This window comes from Erigeron canadensis, chromosome 6 (genome assembly GCF_010389155.1).
Source record: "Erigeron canadensis isolate Cc75 chromosome 6, C_canadensis_v1, whole genome shotgun sequence".
Classification (NCBI taxonomy): domain Eukaryota; kingdom Viridiplantae; phylum Streptophyta; class Magnoliopsida; order Asterales; family Asteraceae; genus Erigeron; species Erigeron canadensis.
Window position 1 is genome coordinate 25,819,115 of NC_057766.1, and position 21,582 is coordinate 25,840,696.

The 21,582-nt window shown below is 33.9% G+C and overlaps 2 protein-coding genes across 2 annotated transcripts; both read right to left on the reverse strand.

Annotated features, from left to right (window-relative positions):
- Positions 1 to 6,333: 6,333 nt before the first annotated feature.
- LOC122604559 lies at positions 6,334 to 9,819 on the reverse strand. Its single transcript, XM_043777443.1, has 4 exons — positions 8,779 to 9,819; positions 8,059 to 8,697; positions 7,415 to 7,872; positions 6,334 to 6,859 (listed from the first exon to the last, which is right to left on the reverse strand). Exons 1-4 carry the CDS (start codon positions 9,817 to 9,819, stop codon positions 6,334 to 6,336), a joined length of 2,664 nt encoding a protein of 887 aa, XP_043633378.1.
- Positions 9,820 to 12,834: 3,015 nt separating this feature from the next.
- LOC122605437 (early nodulin-20-like) lies at positions 12,835 to 13,446 on the reverse strand. The gene has a single exon (XM_043778390.1). It carries the CDS (start codon positions 13,377 to 13,379, stop codon positions 12,972 to 12,974), a length of 408 nt encoding a protein of 135 aa, XP_043634325.1. The 5' UTR covers positions 13,380 to 13,446; the 3' UTR covers positions 12,835 to 12,971.
- Between the last annotated feature and the right edge of the window lie 8,136 nt (positions 13,447 to 21,582).

Below are 21,582 nucleotides of genomic sequence, written 5' to 3' on the forward strand. Positions count from 1 at the left end.
TGAATAGAAAGTAAAAAATAAAATCAAAAGAATATATGTAAAACAAAATTCTCCAAAAAAAATTGGCTAAAAATAATATCAAAATACAAAAAAAATAATTTATAACTAACAAATGTTAAAAACTCAAAATATTGCATAATAGATATTAAAAAAACACCCAAAATTAAAAACTTAGGAACAGATACTTTTAAAAAAATTATCAAGGAAAAAGTTATGTTTAAAAAAAAATATGTTACTTAAATTGATTTTATATAAAATCAAAGAAAACAATAACAAAAAAAAGTATAAAAATCATATATCAAATCATAATATCAATTCGTAGTATTTTATATATATGTATAATCTTAACAGGTCTTAACGGATCCGGATCTGTTAAGACACAAAATCTATTAAGGCCAAACACGAAACCTGTTAAGAACAAGTCGTGTCGTGTCGTGTTAACATGTTCTGTGTCAAAATTGTCAGCCTTACTTACAAGTTCGAAATTTGCAACTAGACCCCTTACAGCCCAGTCCAAGTAATCCCTGCCCTGCTGCCCAATCCAACTAGTTGTTAAGAGAGATTTTAATTTAAATTATAGTCTTATGGGTCTATTCATTTTTTTTTTTAGATTCTTAGAACGAACGATTGAATGTTTAGGTTTGCAATTGGTGCGGTGTATGTAAGTGTGACAAATTTTAATTATGTTATTTTAGTATGTGTATAAAGTTTAAAGAGCTTTATTGTATATATCTATATTTTCTTACCCCACAATTAATATTAATACATACAACAGCAAATACATTTCAAGTTAGATACATGAAAATAACAATATGATGAAAGTAGAATACATACAAATATACAATAGCAAGTCAAACAATAAAGTTTACTACATACAAATGTACAATAGAGGTTTCAAGTTGGATACCTCAAATTCCTGAAAATTTATTAAGTTTAATTTAGAGTTGGATACACAATTACACATAATAGTAAATCGAAGAAAGTTTAACAAATTTTCGTGAATTCTTCTTACTTTATATTAATATTGTTTGAACCTAAAACCTTCGTGCCTCAAAACAAACAAACATTATCTAAGTTAGTGAGCTTGTAGCCATGCTGTCGTGGTTATGTCCCAGTCTCATCAACCTTCAAATATTGACTGCACCTCCCCCACCTCTTCTTGACATTATGGCTGGGCTAAAGCTCTGGTCATCTTGCCGAGCCTTATTGTTAGCCACCCCGATCTTTCTTTATATACGTCATTGTTGCTACAGCCATCGGCTACCAAAAAGAAAATGATCCATGTGGAGGTGTGTGTCGGTGTTCTTCAATTCCCATCGCCTTGGTTTCAGTGGCATGCACTTTGTAAGCTAGAGTCCTCGGCTAGATGGTTTACAAAATAGGGTGTAACTTCTTGTTCGGGTTCGATCAAAGCCTTCGTAAAATTAAACTTAAATATGTTAGGTGGTGCATTGTTTGCATCAGTACCTTGGATATGTTCCTCCGTGAGGCGGGTATGGATTGCGTTCTTCTATGAGAAGGCGGACATGGATTACGTTACTTCGTGATGATGAAAGCGAACATAGATTATGTTCTCCTATGTTAAAATTAAGGAAAACAATTAGACTTCTCATGAGGAAGTGATCTCAAAAAAATAAATAAATAAAATAAAAAATAGGTGTCTACCTTAATTCTCAAAATTTTAATCATCCTTCACATCCATTGGATGAAAGGATATGCACTTCTCATTGGGGAGTGATATTGGCAAAGTGATAAAAGGGTAATTACCTCAATACTCAAATTTTTATTCATCCTTCACATTCATTGGATGGAAGGGTAAGGGTTTCTCACCGGGAAACGGCACGCAAACAAAAAATAAAAATAAAAATTAATCATCTTTTTATTCATTGGATAAAAAGGTAAGCATTTCTCATCGAGAAGTGACAATCCTCGTGAGTCATAAAATTTGTAAAACCCAGACGTGGGCAAAATATAAATAAAAATTCAAATGCAAAGATACTAACAATAAGTCCTTCACAATTGAATTTGGGGGACTTGATATTGGCAAAGTCATTATTTGATAGCTAAAACATTGACAAAAAATAACGCGGGCATGGATTATGTTCCTCCGTAATGAAGGCGGACATGGATATGTTCCTCCGTGATAATGAAGGCGGGCATGGATATGTTCCTCCGTGATAATGAAGGCGGATATGGATTGTGTTCCTCCGTGAGAAGGCGGACATAAATTATGTTCCTCTGTGATAAAATGAAGAAAAATATTATGCTTCTTCATGGTCTATGTACCAATATATAATTATCATTAATCATATGAGTTGTTTAATAAAGCTCTCGCTAATAAAGTGAATAGGAAAAAAGTTCCATAAGCGGACAAAGTATCTCAAGTCCATGGTTGTACAAGTGTAAACTAAAGTGAATAGGAAAAAAGTTCCATAAGCGGACAAAGTATCTAAAGTGAATAGGAAAGTGTTTGTAACCATCAACAAGGAAAAGAAAAACGGCTATAAGTTTAAACACAAACATACTAAAGAAATCTCTTTATGTTTAAATTTGGGGGACTTGATCGCGTATGTGATTACATATATATGAACAAGGCCTAAGTGAATGATAAAACAATAGTTTTGGCCCATCATATATATTGCTTTGAAAAAATAGGTAACTATAAATTAAATAACCCACTACGGACATATCACAAGGAGAAGTAACTTTCATCTCATTCTCTTTCATATATATGAGTCATATATCTCATACAACAAAAGAGGGATTTATTCTCTCCTTATTTCAACGCACCATGGATATCATACAACAGTATATACACTTCCATCCTCATATAATACATGGTTAAGTGAAGTAGATTCACTTCTGTCCACACATATGGTGAGCATCACATTAGACCACAGAGAGTAGTTCATACTACATATGTTCATTCCACATGCAAAATGGATCACGTACATTCATGCCTCACATCAAAAACTTGAAAGTGAACAATATTCACTTCACATACACTCAACCTCATATACAAAAAGCAAGTGATCATAATCACTTCTACCCATCCTTCTAGAGCTCATGAGAAACATGTATCTCGCTCTAGAACAACCATTGCCACTTTAGGCTCGTTAAGAGCTTGTTAGGTTCGCACTGAAATTCAGGAGATGCAATGGATGTCGCGATCAAACCCGTATCGTCACTGAACCAGTCAATCTAGGTTCAAACAAATATTAATATGAATCAGATTAAATCTAGTTTTGCATAAATAATACCTAAACAAACGCTACAAACATGTTATTAATTATTTTAAATGAAAAACAAGAAAAGAAGTTATTTTAACCCCATGAAAACAAGTTTAATTTTTTTTTTTTGTAAAGTTTCCATTCAGACATATTGAAGGCAACTTTAACCATCGATTTGCTGGACCTCCAACCTATAAAATTCAACTCACTATATGTATATGAATATGAATATTTTTGTTTTATATAAATTGTAAATATAAACTAAAATCTCATTTTTTGGATGGAGGGGATGCGTCTTTATAGTTCCGCCCCCATAGTTACAGACTTACAGTGAATAGAACTTTAATCACTTATATTTGATCTAACTGAAAAACTTATGTGTAGCAATTTCTTTGCCCATTCAACCCCATAATTAAGAATTACTCGTAATGATATATAAGAGCATCATTGACATTGCATAACTTATTAACTTGTATTGTAATGTAAGTGATCCCGGTTCGATATATATAAGCCATATATGTAAAGCAAGCTTCAATATTAATTAAGGTTAGTGAGGTTTTAAGAAAAATTAATTAACATTGTTGAATTAAATGGTTAACCCTTTACCTTTGAAGATAGAGACCATTTTTGTGTTATTTAAATCGAACCTGGAAACAGTTTAGGAATGACGACATTAGGTGATACATTTACCTTTTTTATTTTATGGTTTTAAGAAAACAAATACTATTCCCGTTCAATCAAATAAACAATTAGGCTATCTCCAATGGGGTGTCTTTGGATGCCCTTAGGTGCCTTTATCCTTTACCGTTGAAATTTGTCCAATCTTTTTAAGGATACCCTTACCTAAGGACATGTCCTTACCTAATATATCTTTGTTTTTACTTGAAGGTAAAAGAATATGTAAGGATGTTTGTATGGTTGGAGATGAAATTATAAGATTTAAAGTATTTACAAGAATGTATAAGGATTTGTAAGGATATGATGTGACAGCTTAAAGACGCCTAAGAGCGTCCTTAGCCTTGTAAATAACCTTGAAAAACTCAAAAAGTGTTAAAAATGTTTGAATTATTCATATTCACATTTATATTATTAAAAAAAAGTCTATCTTGATTTGTTTGCGACTTAATAATTCCATCACAAGTTAATTAAAACTAATTCTTCGATAAATCAACCTAATATGAATTTGATAACTATTAGAGTACTAGTAACTTTAAGTAACTATAAATAAGGTTAATTTGTGCATAACTTTGTAAGGATGGAGAGAGAGGTGATCATTGCACAAAATATTTATATTTAATTATTTATTATATGGTTGTATTTAGGGATGAAGCCAAAATGTTTTTGAAAGGCGGCAAATTCTAAGAGTCATTTATTATAGATATAAGAATCTTCTATTTTTTTAATAAAACAAATGGAGACTAACTCAAATAGAAAAAAATGGGCTCTTTAAAAAATTTGGTTAACGTCGGATTATTTAGTCAAATTATCAACGGTCCATGTTAAGAAGATCGAGTTTAGCTTATGTGAGTGTCGGCTATAGGAACGTTTATTCTAACATCGGTCTTTGCAATTTTGGAGCATGTGGTGACGGAAGAGTTGCGTTATATTGAAAAATAAAATAACTCCACCGAAATCGATGATATATAATTTAGCTTGTGCATATCTTTTCTACACAACTATTGTGATTACTATTATATATTAAGATTTTAGGTAAAATAAAACAAGTATCAAGATAAAATAAATAAAACAATAGGTTTTTTTCACTGATGATGTGTCATATTTTATACCATTTTCAACGTGATTTTAAAACCAATTATTCGTAATTTTTATAGTTTTATATGTAACTTTCGATGCTTTGAGGTAGTGTTGAGTGTTTTCAGGTTGGAGAACGATAATACGGATGAATTGGTTGATTTTGATGATATATGGAAGAAACGAGAGAAAGCTTCAGTTGCAATCGATGGAAAAATAAAGAAAACGTAATCTGAAGAGCCTAACGCCCGTTACATATGTAATGGCCGTTAGGTGTGTTCCCTCTGTAACGTGTGCATAACTGCCGTGAAGGATCCTTTAGCATGTAACGCCCGTTACAAGGGTAACGTCCGTTACGTCTTCCTTAAGCGTGTAACGGGTGTGATGGTTGTAACGGCTGTTACACGGCCTTTTGGTATATATAGACGATTAGGGTTCTGCATTAGGTACGAATTTCTAGAGATTTTTCATAGCAATACTCTCTGTTCTCAGTAATTAAAAGCAAACAAGCTGTTAGGGTTTTCATCTTTTCAGCCTTGGATCATAATCATTGTTGCTACCGGATTTTCTTCAATTCATTGGTATAACATGATTTCTTCTATTATTGTTTGTTTTATTTATTTTAATATGAGTAGCTAAATTCTTAATCATTCGTCTTGATGGAATGAGACAATATGTAAGATTGCACTATTTTATTAATTTAAAGTTGATTTCAATTATCGTTGTGTCGAGATCTTGATGATTTAATTTCTTATTAATTATTATTTTGATATTGGTGGCATACGTGTTCTTCGTTAGTGGTACTAATTGAATACGTATGCGATTTTCTATTAATTGTTTGTCTATAAATAGTTATCACTAGTTCATGGTATGATAGTGAATGTCATTTTAATAATAGGAATTATTTTGTCAACTTGTTGAATAACGGTTGGTGGTACCACGTTATCTTCACATAGGTACAATTGTTAATTTGATAGTCAAACAAACTTGTTGGTTAGGGAAATTGTTTTAAGCATTGGTGGTACCGGCTTTTACAATGGAATTAATTAATTAGATTGATGTACTTAGGGCCCGTTCGAAAATATCTTGTACGCTACTACAAAAGGGGAATGAAATCAGGAGAGGGTTTGAGAAAGAAGGTGACATTCTTTTCAATATATGAGTAATAATATTATCAATAATAAAAAAAACTGTCGTCCATCATAGGATGGATTATTACATTTAGTCTCCTACAGAAGATTAAATATGAAAAAGATGTGATCTTGAACAATAAGAAAAGATCATTACAAGAAATAGGAAAATACTAATAGGAAATATCTCATTCCTTTATTGAAAATATCTTGGAAACATCTTACTCCTTTTTTACACCATACTCCCCTGCTAAGAAAAGATTTGCCCTCGAATCTGGCTGATCATTATCAATGGCCTCTGTGCTGCTGGCTTCTTCATCTGTGACATAAGGAGATAAATCTGACACATTAAATGTCGCTGATACATTGTACTTTCCAGGTAAGGCGATCTTGTAAGCATTCTCATTAATTCGTTTTAGTACTCGAAACGGTCCATCAGCTCGGGGTTGTAACTTTCCAAACCTGCTAGCTGGGAATCTCTCTTTACCGAGTCGAATCCATACTAAATCTCCATCCTCAAAGATGACTTGCTTGCGACGTTTATTAACATGTTCCTTATACTTCAGATTATTTTTCTCAATATTGGCGCGAACTTGTTCATGCAATTCTTTAACCTGTCGAGCACGCTCTTCACCATCAGAACTAAAGTTAGTGGAAGTCAATAGTGGTGTGAGGTCGAGTGGAGTAATGGGATTCACACCATATACAACTTCAAATGGAGTCTTCCATGTGGTACGATTATGCGATCTATTTTATGCAAACTTAGCCTGTGCTAACACCATATCCCACTGACGAGGCTTTTCTTCAACTAAGCCCCGTAACAAAGTCCCCAAGCTTCGATTAACACCTCCATTTGTCCGCCAGTTTGAGGATGGTGTGATGAACTAAATTGTAGCCGGGTCCCCATCTTTCACCACAGAGTTCGCCAAAAATGGCTTACAAATTTTACATCACGATCTGATGTGATTGTTCTAGGCACTCCGTGTAGTCGCACAATATCATACAAAAAAAATTAGCTACTTGAGATGCATCAAATGTCTTGTTGCAAGCAATGAAGTGCGCCATCTTGGAAAATCGATCCACTACCACCATAATTGAGTCCTTGTTATTTGAGTACGAGGCAGCCCGAGAACAAAGTCAAGGCTAATATCGACCCATGGAGCGATTGGAACAGGTAAGGGTTGATAGAGGCCAGCATTTGTACTTTGAGTTTTAGCAACACGACACACTCGACATTTGGAAACAAGCCGTGTAATATCTCTGTCCATCCGTGGCCAACAAAAATGTTCCCCCAACCAAGACCTGATCTTGTTAATCCCAAAATGTCCTGCTAATCCTCCAGCATGAGCCTCTAATATGATTGACTCTCGTAATGAACATTTAGGAATGCATAGTCGGTTACCCTTGAAAAGAAACCCATCTTGTATGATAAAATGTTGATAGGGTTTGTCCTGAAACTTGTGCCATATACTAGCAAAGTTTGAATCATCACCATAGAACTCCTTCAATGATTCGAACCCGACAGCTTGAACTTGCATAGTTGACAGCAGTGCATGGCGGCGGCTTAAAGCATCAGCTACCTTATTAAGTTCTCCAGCCTTGTGCTTGATTGAAAAACTATAAACTTGTAAGTATTCGACCCATTTAGCATGACGCAGCCTCAAGTTCTGTTGTCCGTTGATGTACTTTAGCGCCTCATGGTCGGAATACAAAATGAACTCCTTAGAGATAAGGTAATGGTGCCAATGTTCCACTTCTGACTATTGCATAGAATTCTTTGTCATACGTTGAATACTTTCGTCTTGTCTCATTTAATTTTTCACTAAAAAAGTTATGGGCCTGTTTCTTTGACTTAATACACCTCCAATGCCTACCCAGACGCATCACAATGAACTTCAAAAACCTGCTCAAAAATATGGTAGTATAAAGACATGAGCCTTTGTTACCTTCTTTTTCAGTACCCCGAAAGCTTCATCAGCCTCTTGTGTCCAACAAAATTTGTTGCCCTTTAAACACTCTGTGATTGGTGATATGATGGTACTAAAGTTGCAAATAAATCGTCGATAGAATGAAGCGAGGCCATGAAAGCTACGGATCTCATGAATGTTCTTTGGTGTTGGCCAACTAATGATAGCCTCAACCTTATCGGGGTCCATACGAATACCTTCTTTAGACACAATATACCCCAAAAACAATACTTCATTGGAAAGAAAATGACGCTTTTTAATGTTAGCATATAGTTTTTGAGCTTGTAAGACCTCAAAGACTTGTCTGAGATGATGAATGTGAAAATCCAGACTGGTGCTAAACACTAATATGTCATCGAAATATATAACCAAAAACTTACCAATAAATGACCGAAAAACCTGATTCATTAGGCGCATAAAATTACTTGGGGCGTTAGACAACCCGAACGGCATCACCATCCACTCGTATAACCCATCGTGAGTTTTAAATGTCATCTTCCACTCATCTCCAGGTCTGACTCGAATCTGATGGTACCCACTACGCAGATCAATCCTTGAAAATATTGTTGCTCCATGTAACTGGTCAATGAGGTCATCAAACCTCGGAATCGCAAAGTGCTATTTGATTGTTATCTTGTTAACCGCACGACTATCAACACACATCCGCCATGACCCGTCCTTCTTAGGGACCAAGAGTACTGGTATTGCGCACGGGCTCAAACTTTCTCTAATACATCCTTTATCTAGCAGCTCCAGTACTTGTCTTTGCAACTCTTCATGTTCTTTAGGATTCATTCTATATGCGGCTTTGTGAGGAATAACAAAACCTGGTACAAAGTCTATACAATGTTGAATGTCGCGCATAGGGGGTAGCCTTGATGGTAACTCAGCCGGTACCACGTCCTGAAATTCTTCTAGTAATGATGTGATTTGATAAGGAATATTGGTAACAATGTTGTTAGACTCCAAAACAACCATGGCAAACATACATGTTGCATTATGTACTTCAGCAAGAAAATCTGCCCGGGACAATAAATAACTTTTCATCTCTTTTCTAAGATCAGATGGACCAAGGATAATAGTCATACCTTCCTTCTGGAAAGTATATGTGTTCTTATAACCATCATGTTTTGCCTTGCGGTCGAATTGCCACGGTCTGCCAAGTAAAAGATGACAAGCATCCATTGGGACCACATCGCATAATATCTCATCAGCATACCTCTTCCCGATAGAGAATTTCACCAAGCACCTCTTAGTTACCTTCACTTCATTGCCCTTCTTAAACCATGACAATTTATAAGGGTGGGGATGATCTTCGGTCTTTAAGTTCAGCTTATGAACCATGGTTGTGGAAACTACATTTTCACAGCTACCTCCATCTATAATGACATTGCAGACCTTACCTTCACAAGTACATTTAGTATGGAAAATGTTGTGTCTCAGCCATAATTCATCTTCTGTTGCCAGACTTAAGGTTCTCCTAACCACTAACGCCTCCCCACAGTCACCATAAGTAACCTCTTCTTTATCAGAAACATGCTCCTCATTATCATCCCCATATTCATCGAATACGGGACCATGATCTTCTTCTACAATTGTAATGATTTGTCGGTTTGGACAAGCTGTAGCAATATGCCCAAGACCCTGACACTTGTAGCACCGCTTATGTGTCATCGACCCTGCTTTGCTAGAGCTTGTGTTTGGACTTTTGTTTAGATTCTGGTTATGATTTTGACCCATATTAGAGTCTTTAGTAGTGTTTGAGCTAATCTGTTTGCTTGTATCAGGTTTATTAAAGCGACTAGCAAACCTCGAGTTACTGGTTTTCTTCTTCTGTTGTGATTCTACCTTTAGGGACAACTGGCAAACATCATTATATGACCAGTTTTGTTGAAGATGGACCAGGTCAGAAAGGAGTGAGATATTTCCAAGCTATTTCCAAGATATTTTCAATAAAGGAATGAGATATTTCCTATTAGTATTTTCCTATTTCTTTTTAGTAATGATTTTTTCTTATTGTTCAAGATCACATCTTTTCCATATTTAATCGTCTATAAAAGACTATATGTAATAATCCATCCTATGATGGACGACATTTTTTTTTTTTATTATTGATAATATTATTACTCATATATTGAAAAGAAGGTCATCTTCTTTCTCAAACCCTCTCCTGATTTCATTCCCCTTTTGTAGTAGCGTACGAGATATTTTCGAACGGGCTCTAAGTACATCATTTGGTATCAGAGCACAGAGCACTAAGCTGCCTTGAATCAAAGAGATGGCAGACGAACAACCTCGTCGTGGTGGACGTCATGCTGCACGTGGGCGCATACAACCTCGTCTTGTCGCGGGTGCCTATGATGAGGAACAACGAACAAATCAACGGGACCAGCGGGATCTCGAGATCGCAGCTCAAGGGAGACGAATCCGAGAGTTGGAGCGCCAACTTGCAGAGGCCAGGTTGGGCGTAGTCCATGATGTCAATCATGATGCCAATGAAGAAAGTGATGGATCTGAAACAAACTCGACTGAGAGTGACATGGAAGAGAAAGAAGAAAATCTGTGGGGGGTTAACCGACCTCGTGGTTTAAGGCAAGGTCGTTATATTCCTTCTTGATTCGTTAGGGTAAAAGTTGAGATCCCAATCTTTGAGGGTAAAGCTCAGCCCGATGAGTTTATCGATTGGTTACATACGGTTGAATGAGTTTTTGATTATAAAGGTATGGAGGAAGTGCAGAAGGTCAAGTTGGTGGCCATAAAGCTAAGAAAAAATGCTTATGTATGGTGGGAACACATTAAGAAACAACGTGTTAGAGAAGAAAAACCTAAGATAGTGACATGGGCTAAGATGAAAAAGAAATAGGAAAATACTAATAGGATATATCTTATTCCTTTATTGAAAATATCTTGGAAATAGCTTGGAAATATCTCACTCCTTTTTGACACCATAGATGATTTAAACAATTTTACAAACGTTGGTGGTACCAGATTGTGTCTTTGTTTTGTCACGATTATCTTTATCAACTTAACTGAATTTGAACTTCATTTATGCGCAATCCGAATATGTTGTTGAGCGAGATCAAGATGGATGACTTTTAAATCTCTTTTGTCATAAAAACAAATTCTCTTTTCGATTAATTCTAAGGGATTACTAACTGATTTCACTAACTTTTGCAACGTGACAATTCGGCCATAAAAACCCCTTTTCATTTGAATTACTTTATTGTTAACAATTGCTTAATAAGTTCTTGTGTTCGACCTCGGTTTACCAAGTAAACTATATTGCATGTGTAGTAGACAGTAGCTAGGTATTTTGTGTTTATAAATTTAAAACTGAAAAATACACATCAACTGAAAATCATCGTGCATCATGAAGATCATCGTGCATCAATTGCTTTGTGAATCTTCGCGTATCAATTTAACCATGATCTAAGGGTCAAGATTTTGTTCTATTTGTTTTACTTTAATATTAGTTTTACAATACTCAACCCCTTTATAATAATTTGAAAAGAAAAATACATTGTCACATATAGCTACGTACTATACATTTACCTAAATAAAAGAAAAAATCTTTTTTTTCAACCTCTCGTTTTCTGCTTTATTAAAAATCAAACAACTCAAGATTTTTACTTTACCAATAGAGATATATATTTCAAAACTAATGTTTCCAAAATCAGTGATGTACTTCCTAAGAAGAGACTTATGATAACAAAGATGACATTTGTATGAATTTATTATTTATTTGTATTTATTAGGAACAATGTTATATATATACCCTAAGAAATATATTCATATTGTACCAAAATTTGAGTGGAAGCAATTACCTACACTGCCCCAATTATAACTTCGTCCCTAATTATACTATACAGTTGTATAATACATACATTTTTGTGTATATTACTATATAGATATATTAAAACCCGTGTTTGGGTTTTCGTCAATCACACTCTTTTCTATTTTGATGTTTTTGGTGGGGTGGGCCCAAAGGTCTTCTTTTATTTCTTTTTACGTTTAATTTTTTTTTTTTTCTTTTTGCCTGCATCTTTTTTTTTAATCTTTTTGTTTAATTTTTATTATTATTATTATTATTATTATTATTATTATTATATTTCATTTTAGGATTTATCCGGTCATTTAACTTTTGTAAGAAAGTTTCATTCTCTTTACTTTTTATGACGAAAACTTTTAACTTTTTACTTTTTGTCACATAAATTTGATTTCTTTTACTTTTGACACGAAATGTTTTTTTTATTTAGTTTCTAAACTTTTGTTTTCCTAATTTTTGTCACGAAGCTTCATTCTTTTTACTTTTTATCAAGGAAATTTTTAAATTTTTACTTTTTGTCACATAACTATTATTTCTTTTACTTCTTGCATGAAAATTTTGTGTTATTTACTTTTTAAACTTTTGTCACGAAATTTTCATTCTTTTTACTTTTTATCACATAAATTTACTAAAGTTTTCGTCCTTTTACTTTTTGCCACATTATTTTCATTTCTTTTAATTTCCACACAAAAGTTTTCTTTTATTTACTTTTTATACTTTTATTTTTTCAACTTTAGCCACAAAAGTTTTATTTTCTTTACTTTTTGTCACATAACTTTTCACTCGTTAGCTTTTGCCACGAAAATTTCATTTTATATAATTTTTCACATAGGTACATGTTACGTAATGTCGCCAGGGACAAAAACTAGTTACAATTATTTTACGTAGGGATCATTACCCGAAGACTAATTAATAAAGAGAATTGGAAAAATCAAAAGGTACGTAAGGTAATCTGATAAATAACAAGAATATATATAGAAAAAACATAAGTAACTCTAAAGACCAAAAAGAAAAACAAATTAATGTGGACAGTGTATAACTATAACAACATATTTATCTCCATTGCTCACATTAAAGTGACAGAAAGACATACTCCAGCAAGTGCGGTCCCGGTGATGACGGCTTTATTGACCCAACCATCAGCAAATGTGCCACTAGGTGGGCCGTCAGCTGGTGGACCGGTGGAAGGACCAGGTGAAGGGACAATATCAGAAGGAACCGGGGAAGGAGAAGAAGGTGCGGGTGATGGTACGGCAGTTGGTGTCGGTGATGGCGAAGGGACAGCGGGGGCAGGGGCAGGGGCCGGGACGGGTGTAGGAGAGGGAGAAGGCGGTGTGACGACGGGTGCCGGTGTAGGGCTGGCAGTTGGTGAGATTGTTGGAGTGGCAGTTGGAGGTATTTGTGCAATGCATGAGGTAGTGAATATTGCAACTAGCAACAAATATTTCAACATTGTACAAGTAGACATTGTCATATTATGATGTGTTTTTGGGAGAGTAGTATAGAGTTTATATTTGAATGTGTTTGAAACTGTAGAGGGGTACAATGTGTATATATATTGTGATTTGTGAAAGATGTAAGTAGCTGTAATTAGATAATGATGTATGAAAATATAAAGGTAAGATTCTTGGAAGATGCCTCAATTAGCTCACAAATCATATGCAATCAAATGATCAATTATGTAGTTGGACCAAGTCATCAATGATAGTTACATGATTAAGTTAGGAAAGACTTGTCTTTTGATTTTATTTTACTACAATATACTTAGCATAAATATACCGATTCTAAGGTTATGAAATAATCAACCTCTTTACAAAGTTGAAAACTGAAATATTTATTATGTTTTTTTTTATTAACTTTGGCCGTAATTTAATTTTACTTGTGTTACATAATACTTCATTTAAAATATATGAATAAATTGTGTTTTTAATATATTTTTCGATGATATAAATTTCCTCAACTATTATATATAAAAATAGTTACGATCAAAGTTAAAAGAAAAAAAAACTTTAAAAGTCAAACTAAAATACGAAATGAGTATCTTTTATTTGTTTAAAAAAAAAAAAAAATCAGTTTAAAGATAATACATGTTTTAAATGTACAAGTTACATTCTCCACCAATAAATTATCATCTATAACCATTAATTTTTTTTTTATTATTATAACTAAAATATGAAAGTGATTTTTTTTTATAGGAAAATCAAAAAAATAAACTTATGGGTATCTATTTTCGAACATAACAATTATTTTCTTTGTCGGGAGAGTTGACTTAAAAGGAAAGAATTGCAATATCAATTAAATTTGTGTCATTTATTATTTTGCCATAGTGGTTTGCGAATGTTCGCTTATCTTGAAAACTTTTTACAAAAGATAAAGAACGATGCACGCAACTAAATGAGTGGTATGGAGAGGCCAAACCAGCTGTTCCCATGTTGGAGATTGCAAGCAAAGTGACTTTTGTTTCATATCTTCCAAAAAAACGACATTTAAAATACTAATTTTGATCTAGTTATATTATTATATACGAGAGATAGTGTCTGTGCGTTGCAGCGCTAAGATGGTAGGGTGATAGCTAGGTCAACCAAATACCTTAACCGTATAGGCTCTGCCCTCGAATTTAAAAATTCGTCGAAAGTATATCGAATGAAATCTCTAATAAAATAACATGAAATTTTAAGAACATCCATACAATTTTTATAATTTACCGATATACGGTTTTTGAGATAAAATATTTTGAATGAATTAGAGTAATAAAATGATTTATGGATGAGAGGAAAAAAAAATGAGTGATTGAGATTTGAGGAGAGAGAAAAATAAATGATTGAAACTTAAGGGTATTATAGGTATATTAGGTAGAGATGTTAAATTAGTGAATAAAGAAAAAGGGTAATTTAGGTAGTTCAGTTACTTAATTGAGATTTAAAAAAAAGGACAAAATGCTTTATAAGATAATATTAAATATTAGATATATTGGCTACTTATGACTAAGATCCAAAATCATCTTACTTTTCACTTAAACTAGACTTATGTCTGCACAATACAACGATGGCGAAGTAGTAATGACAGAAGTGATGGTGGTGACGGCGATGGGGTGGCGATGGTGGCGAATGTAGAAATAATTGATGTTAAAGGAAGTAGTATAATCATTTTAAGTGTTGAGAGATCTATATTGTAAATTATTTCATTAAATGTAATACATGTATATTAGATAGAAATATTTAAATTTGTGAACAAAGGATAGGAGTATTTTTGGTTTTTCCAAGGCTGAAAGTCTAAAATAAAAGGGTGATTTGTTTTATTAGATAATATAGATAGGCTTACGATTCGACAAAATGATTACTTTATAACTAAATGGGTACTCGTACGATGCGCGAAGGGTGGTGTTTATTTGCGTTTTGAATGAATTATCTAATTAATATATTTCTTACATAAATAATCAGAAAAAATATTTGGCTATAAAAGTGTTTATTTGCGTTTAACTGGAGAGATAATGCAGGTTTAAATAAACGAGTAATGACATACCTTTCTAAAACATAATTATGAAAATTAAAAATCTAATTCAAAACTCAATTCCAACCATTCCTCTAATGTGTATTAGGATGTTGTATTGCGTAATAAAGTCAATATATTTGGTGGTTTACCGATAAAATAAGGTAGTATGAGAATAATCTCTCCTTTATAAATTATTTGGATTGGATAATATATATCTTAACATGTTTTTAGCTGTTAAGATCCGAAGTTGAAATCCTTCATGTAAATGGTGGCGGCGGCGGCAGTGGCGGAGATGTAATGACGGTGTCGGTGGGCGGCAGAGATTGGTGGTGGTGACGGTGACGCCGATGAGGCGTCGGCGAGTATTGTAGGTTTTTGATGTAAATTGGTTTTGATGAAATATTAAAACTTAAAATGTTAAACAAAAGCTATTTGTTTTATAATATAATATTAATTAATATTAATTATATCAGAGAGGTAATATGAAAATACTGAAAAAAATGCTGAATTACTTAAATCTACTTTACAAAAATAAAAATAGTATAAGGGCATACCAAAAATAAAAATAGGATTGTATTTTTTCTACTTCTAACAAAATTTTAAATCGATAGAGTTTCAATTTAAGAGAATCTGGATTCTTTTGTACTGTATGTGAAGGTGAATTATCGCTTAATATTGATTCTAGCCTTTTATCTCTACTCCCTAATAAAGCAACCCCTCCTCTCCTATTAAATATTTTTGTCTTTGAAATACCTTATTTGCCCTTTGACTTTTTTTTTTCTTTAAATAACTACCCAAAAATTCCTAATAAAGCAAACCGACTTCCCCACTACTGACCGCCGCATTGCACGGGTACCATGCTCGTTAATTATTACCATTACAATTACAAATTGTCGTTAAAAAATAGAAATAGTTAGATCAGTATCATAAAATAAGATAACAAATCATATTATAGAATAAGAGTTTGGTAAAAAAAAAATAGAAATAGTTAAGTGGCCAGTATAAAAAAATGAGATGAATTTTTTCACGTAATTTTTAATGCCCCATTAATAAATCCATTTAGATATTCGTGAAGTGACTTATTGACGAAAGGTTACCGTTTAGTTTAGCCAATCCCCATATATGGACCTCTTAGAGCATTTATATTGTCTTTTACTTATCTTCTAAGGACTAGTCTCTATCAGCATAACATTAGCTCCACATCAGCTCAAGGACTAACTAAGGAATAATCCCCAAAACACTCACAATGCTAAGACTAGTCTATTACCCACCATTTATTTACTTTTACCTTTTTAACTCAATATTCTACCATCTATTTAATTATACACTTTTAACCCCCTAACTTATAAAACTTCAATTTTTAATAAAAACAAACTTAAAATTTTCATTAAATAAAAAATATACAATACAATAAAATAAAATAGACATAAGACTAACACATTAACAATATTAAAACATAAACACACTTAACACTAACACATTAATAATATTAAAACATAAACACACTTAATACTAACACATATTCTGAAGCATACATAAAACTAACACTCGGAGTAGTCCGAGTCAACAGTACTGTCGCCGTCATTGCGATGAATGTACCAATATGGTTCAGGAGACCCGACAGCGTCGCCGAGTTGCGGAGATGTGTACTCCTCCCCAGGGTCAGCCATGTAATCGTCAGGACGACCACCACCGATAGTGCCTTGCCAGAATAACCTGTGGTCTAGAGTGGCGTTTAAAGTGGTAGTAGCAGCGGTAAGTTGGAAAATAGTTTGATTGAGCCAGTCGATGTGCTGCTGAAGATAAATAATGTAGTCAACTTCGACGGCGTTACGATCATGTTCTGCAACTTCAAGTCGTTCAATTTCGGCTGTGAGTGTCGCTATGTTGGATTTTATGTTGTCAATCACATTGTTAACTGCAGATCTATTTGTATCATCGTTAAGCATGTGATCCTTCATGCCCATTTTTGCATCATGAACGGTCATGTTTGGTATGTTATTTGCCATGGTTCTTTTGTGAATGTGTGTTATTTGTTTAGAAGAGTGTGTGTTTTTTAGTAGACAAATGGTTTGTATGGTAAATGGTTTGTGTGTGTATATATATATATATATTAAATAGGGACCAAAAGTGTAAATTTTTTGAACGTATGAAATATGGCCGTTTGAGGGACCATTTGTGTAAATTTTTTTGAATTTAAATGGGGGACCGTTACATTGACACAAAACAAAAAAATGTCAAACGAGGATCGTCTCTGCAAGGACAGACGAACGAGAACGAGGCTAAGGACGAGTCACACCTAACGATGTGCACTCGTCCTCCACGCTTGGACGAGTGGGGGAACGAGCCAGAACTTGGGCATTGTGACTACTCTTAGGAGCCCCACTCCAAATTCGAGGGAATCTTAATAATTTGTCTGGCTGAAGACATGATAACAATTTTTTGGTAAAATCTATTTATCTCAAATATCGAATTGTGGACTTCAATAGACAGGTCTCATACTTTGACCATTGGATTAAATCTAATAGTTAAAGTTTTTTTTTTTTTTTTGAAAATTAACTTTTATTCACAAAACACAACCCACAAACGTGGGTCGGCCGCAATATTTACATGCCTGTGCTATTTACAACATCGAACCGGTTCCAACTATCAAGACTAATTGTACAATTCCTTAACCGGTTCCTAAACCAAAAGAAGCTAATTGCCTTTATCTCTTGAAAGACCTTATCGCCCTTCATTTCTTCATTGTTGAATCTTCTATTGTTGAATCTTCTATTGTTTCTTGCCCGCCATAAACACCAACAAGTTACAAACACAATGCCTCTAAAAATCTTCTTTGTAGCAGCTGCAAGTCCCAAATGCTCCTCTATGCTAAAAATATCCTTGATCGAAAAGAAGAAGAGTGGTCTTACTTGGCACCAAAGCCCAATCCTAAACCAAACAGCCATTGTTAGGTCGCAAGAGCAGAGTATATGCTCCAGAGATTCTTCAGCAGCCTCGCAGAGTATGCATTCTACATTATTAAAGATCACGTTCCTGTTCTTGAGGGCAACCATGGTGGGAACTCGATCCATGGACACCCTCCACATGAAAAAGTTGCAGTCCTTAGTCGTCCACTTTGGCCATTTAAACACGAAGCGGTTGCTGAAATCCTGTCCTTTTCGGAGAAACTCTTTAACTTCTTTAACCGAGAACGACTTCTCTTTCCCACCTATCCACTGCCATCTATCTGGAACGTTTTTAAGTGAGAGCCCAGCCATCATCGTTGACATCCCTTGCCATTCCACTAACTCCCTTGTTGACCTTGGTTCCTTAGACCAGTTGCAATGTATACCCGAGCTGACATTCTGAGGTCCATAACCAAGCATTTTTTGTTTTTCTCCAGTTTAAGGGAAGCGGTCCTTCAGCGTGATATCGCAAGCCCAAATATCAAGCCAAAATCTAATCCTTTCCCCATTGCCGATCTCTCCCTTTAATAATTGGTTTATACTAATGCCTTGGACATTGATTTTATTGACCTCGCTAACCATGGACTTCCAATGGCTAAAGTTGATCCAACTTTACCAATAAAGTTGGATCAACTTTAGAAGTGTAATTAATATTGTGTTTTAGTTTAAGCAAATTAATTGAAGTTGGATGACTAATATCATCTTTTTTAAAAATTTAGTCAAAGATAATGTAAGCAATATAATCTAGGGATGAAGAATAAAGATGAAAATTTAATGAAAGGTAAAGATTACTCGATGTTCTTATTTAAAGTTCCTCTTTTACTGTATATTAAAGATTAAAGATGGGATTTCATTTAGAAAATGCCATGGAAGCAATCTGTTGTCTAATTACTTGGCGTTTTTCAAGTATTTTATGTATAGTTTAATAACAAGGAATTTTGGGTACCTTTCACGATCAAATCCCTAAAATTTACACCTTGGCTTCGGCATTAAACCTTTCACCAACTCTATATATTCGTCCGTATACGGATTACAGACCATGTCTTCATATAAAACATTAAAAAACATTTTTTAATTATTCAAAGAAACTTGTTAATCGATAGATAGTTGATTATGAGATTTACCTAATATTAAGTTAAAATGATAACGATATTCGACCTTATTAATATTTATTTAAATGTCGTGAATATCCTTTTTTTTTATCATAAAGATGTCTGCCTTTTTAAGTTTTTAATTTTTTATGAAACCTTAGAAAGCATACCTTTTCTTAAATATTTTAAATGAAGTTCTTGCTAAGTTTTTGTTCAAACCTTTGAAACATTCTAGTGAAATTTGGACATAATATCTTGGTGGATCATCTGAGATTTGTTTCATGAGGTTTTGTTTCCAAATCGACAAATCGTGTTGTGGAGGAGGTAGGGATGAGCACGGGTTCAAAACCGGCCCGACCCGGCCCGAACCGTCAAAGCCCGTGACCCGAAAATGCATAAAAAATGGAACCGAGACCCGGCTCGTTGATCCCCCGGGCGGGTCGGTTCGGGCCCGGGTTTAACCGGGTTGGGTTCGGGTTTTAATGGGTGACCCGAAATATGTTATGAATCCACATCTTTTTATCTTCTCCAATAGTTTTGAATAATGAGTAGTAACAATCTTCGAAAGCAGCTATATTTGTAGTTATATAAGGTAAATATACAAGATATATACACTATATATATATATATATTATATATATAACACATAAAAGAGACTATCGTTGTGATGGTGTTGATGGAAATGATGAAGAGCATCGGAGATGGAGCTGAGGGTGTTAATGACGATGATGAAGAGTATATATATCATTACATATTTTTGCTGTCAAGAATCAAGATTGAAAAACAAAGAGGTGTTGCCTCATGTGAGTGAGAGAAAAAATATATCAATTAAAATATACATGTAAAGTGGTGTAGCAGAAGATTTGGCCATATAATATCGAATAAAAACTAAAGTGGTTTCACATCCAATAGATGCAAGTGTTGATGAAGTACACGTACTATATATATAATAATGTTAAATACATATATGGAGCATTGTAGTGTCACATCTATGTAAAGTAATCTTGCAGGCTTTATCATATACATGCTTTATCATATACTTTCGGGTTTCTTCGGGTTTGACGGGTTTCACCGGGTTTGAACCGGCCCGACCCGAAAATCCACTAAAACCTGAACCGTGACCCGGCCCGTTAGAGCTTCGAGCGGGTCGGTTTCGGGTCGGGTACGGTCAGGTCTAAGACGGGTCACGAGTACGGTCGGGTCTAAGACGAGCTATGGGCAAAATTTGTTTCAAAAAAGCTTATTTTTTTTAACATTAATTATTAATTGTTGATATCTTGTATTAAATTAGAAAAGAGAAAAAAAAAACACACTACATTTTAAATTTGATAAACTATCTTTTTGTATTATTTAGCAAAAATAAACAAATAAACTTTTGGATGTAGGTTATAACTTATTATTCAAGTTTAAGTTATAAAAGATAATTTTAAAAGTTTAATTTTTCATCAAGGTGTTTTTATCTGAATGCAGGTTTAAATGTTTAATCAAATGACAAAAAGAATATTATATCCTCCATCACTTTCTTGGAAGAATTGGCCCGATCCCAAATATGAAAATGACTTGTAAAAAACAAATCATTCTTTTAATTATATTTTGGGAAACTAGGATTAAAGATCCACAAATGCAAAAGTTTAAGTTTCAAGTTAACTTTTAAATTAAGATATCCGTTGAATTTTGTTATAGGTATTGATAGGAGATCGAAGAAATATAATTGTAAATAATATAACACTTCGACAACTAAGTTTGTAAGTTTTTGCTTGTAATTTGTTTGTATGATTAACATTTTTTCATAAAAGATTAATTGATCCATGGCCGACTCAAAGGGTCAAAGGGTGTGTAGAGCCGTATAGAGCGTCACTGAGTCGAGTCCACTACTTTCGAGAACTAATTGAAGGACTGAAACACATCACACCAAAAATGATTTATAGAATTATAGGTTTAATAAAAAAAGTCAACCTATAGTGAAACCCATGACGTATACCAAAAATTGTTGAACGAACCCGGTAGGAATCGAACCGACGCGCACCCATTGCGCCTCGGATTCTTATTATAATTATACGTTGCTTAAATTGTATTTAACTACTTAATTATTACTTTTGTATACGCTTTGCTAGTTTGGAACTTTGGATATCCTGCAGCTAAATTT

Excerpts from the sequence above, each read along its gene's own strand:
- LOC122604559 (XM_043777443.1), bottom strand. The coding sequence starts at position 9,819 with ATGGGTCAAAATCATAACCAGAATCTAAACAAAAGTCCAAACACAAGC. Across the intron at positions 7,873-8,058 it reads TCGGGGTACTGAAAAAGAAG|TCAGAAGTGGAACATTGGCA; the intron begins GTAACAAAGGCT and ends TCTATGCAATAG. Across the intron at positions 6,860-7,414 it reads TTTGGGATTAACAAGATCAG|ATCGCATAATCGTACCACAT; the intron begins GTCTTGGTTGGG and ends TGCATAAAATAG.
- LOC122605437 (XM_043778390.1), bottom strand. The coding sequence starts at position 13,379 with ATGACAATGTCTACTTGTACAATGTTGAAATATTTGTTGCTAGTTGCA.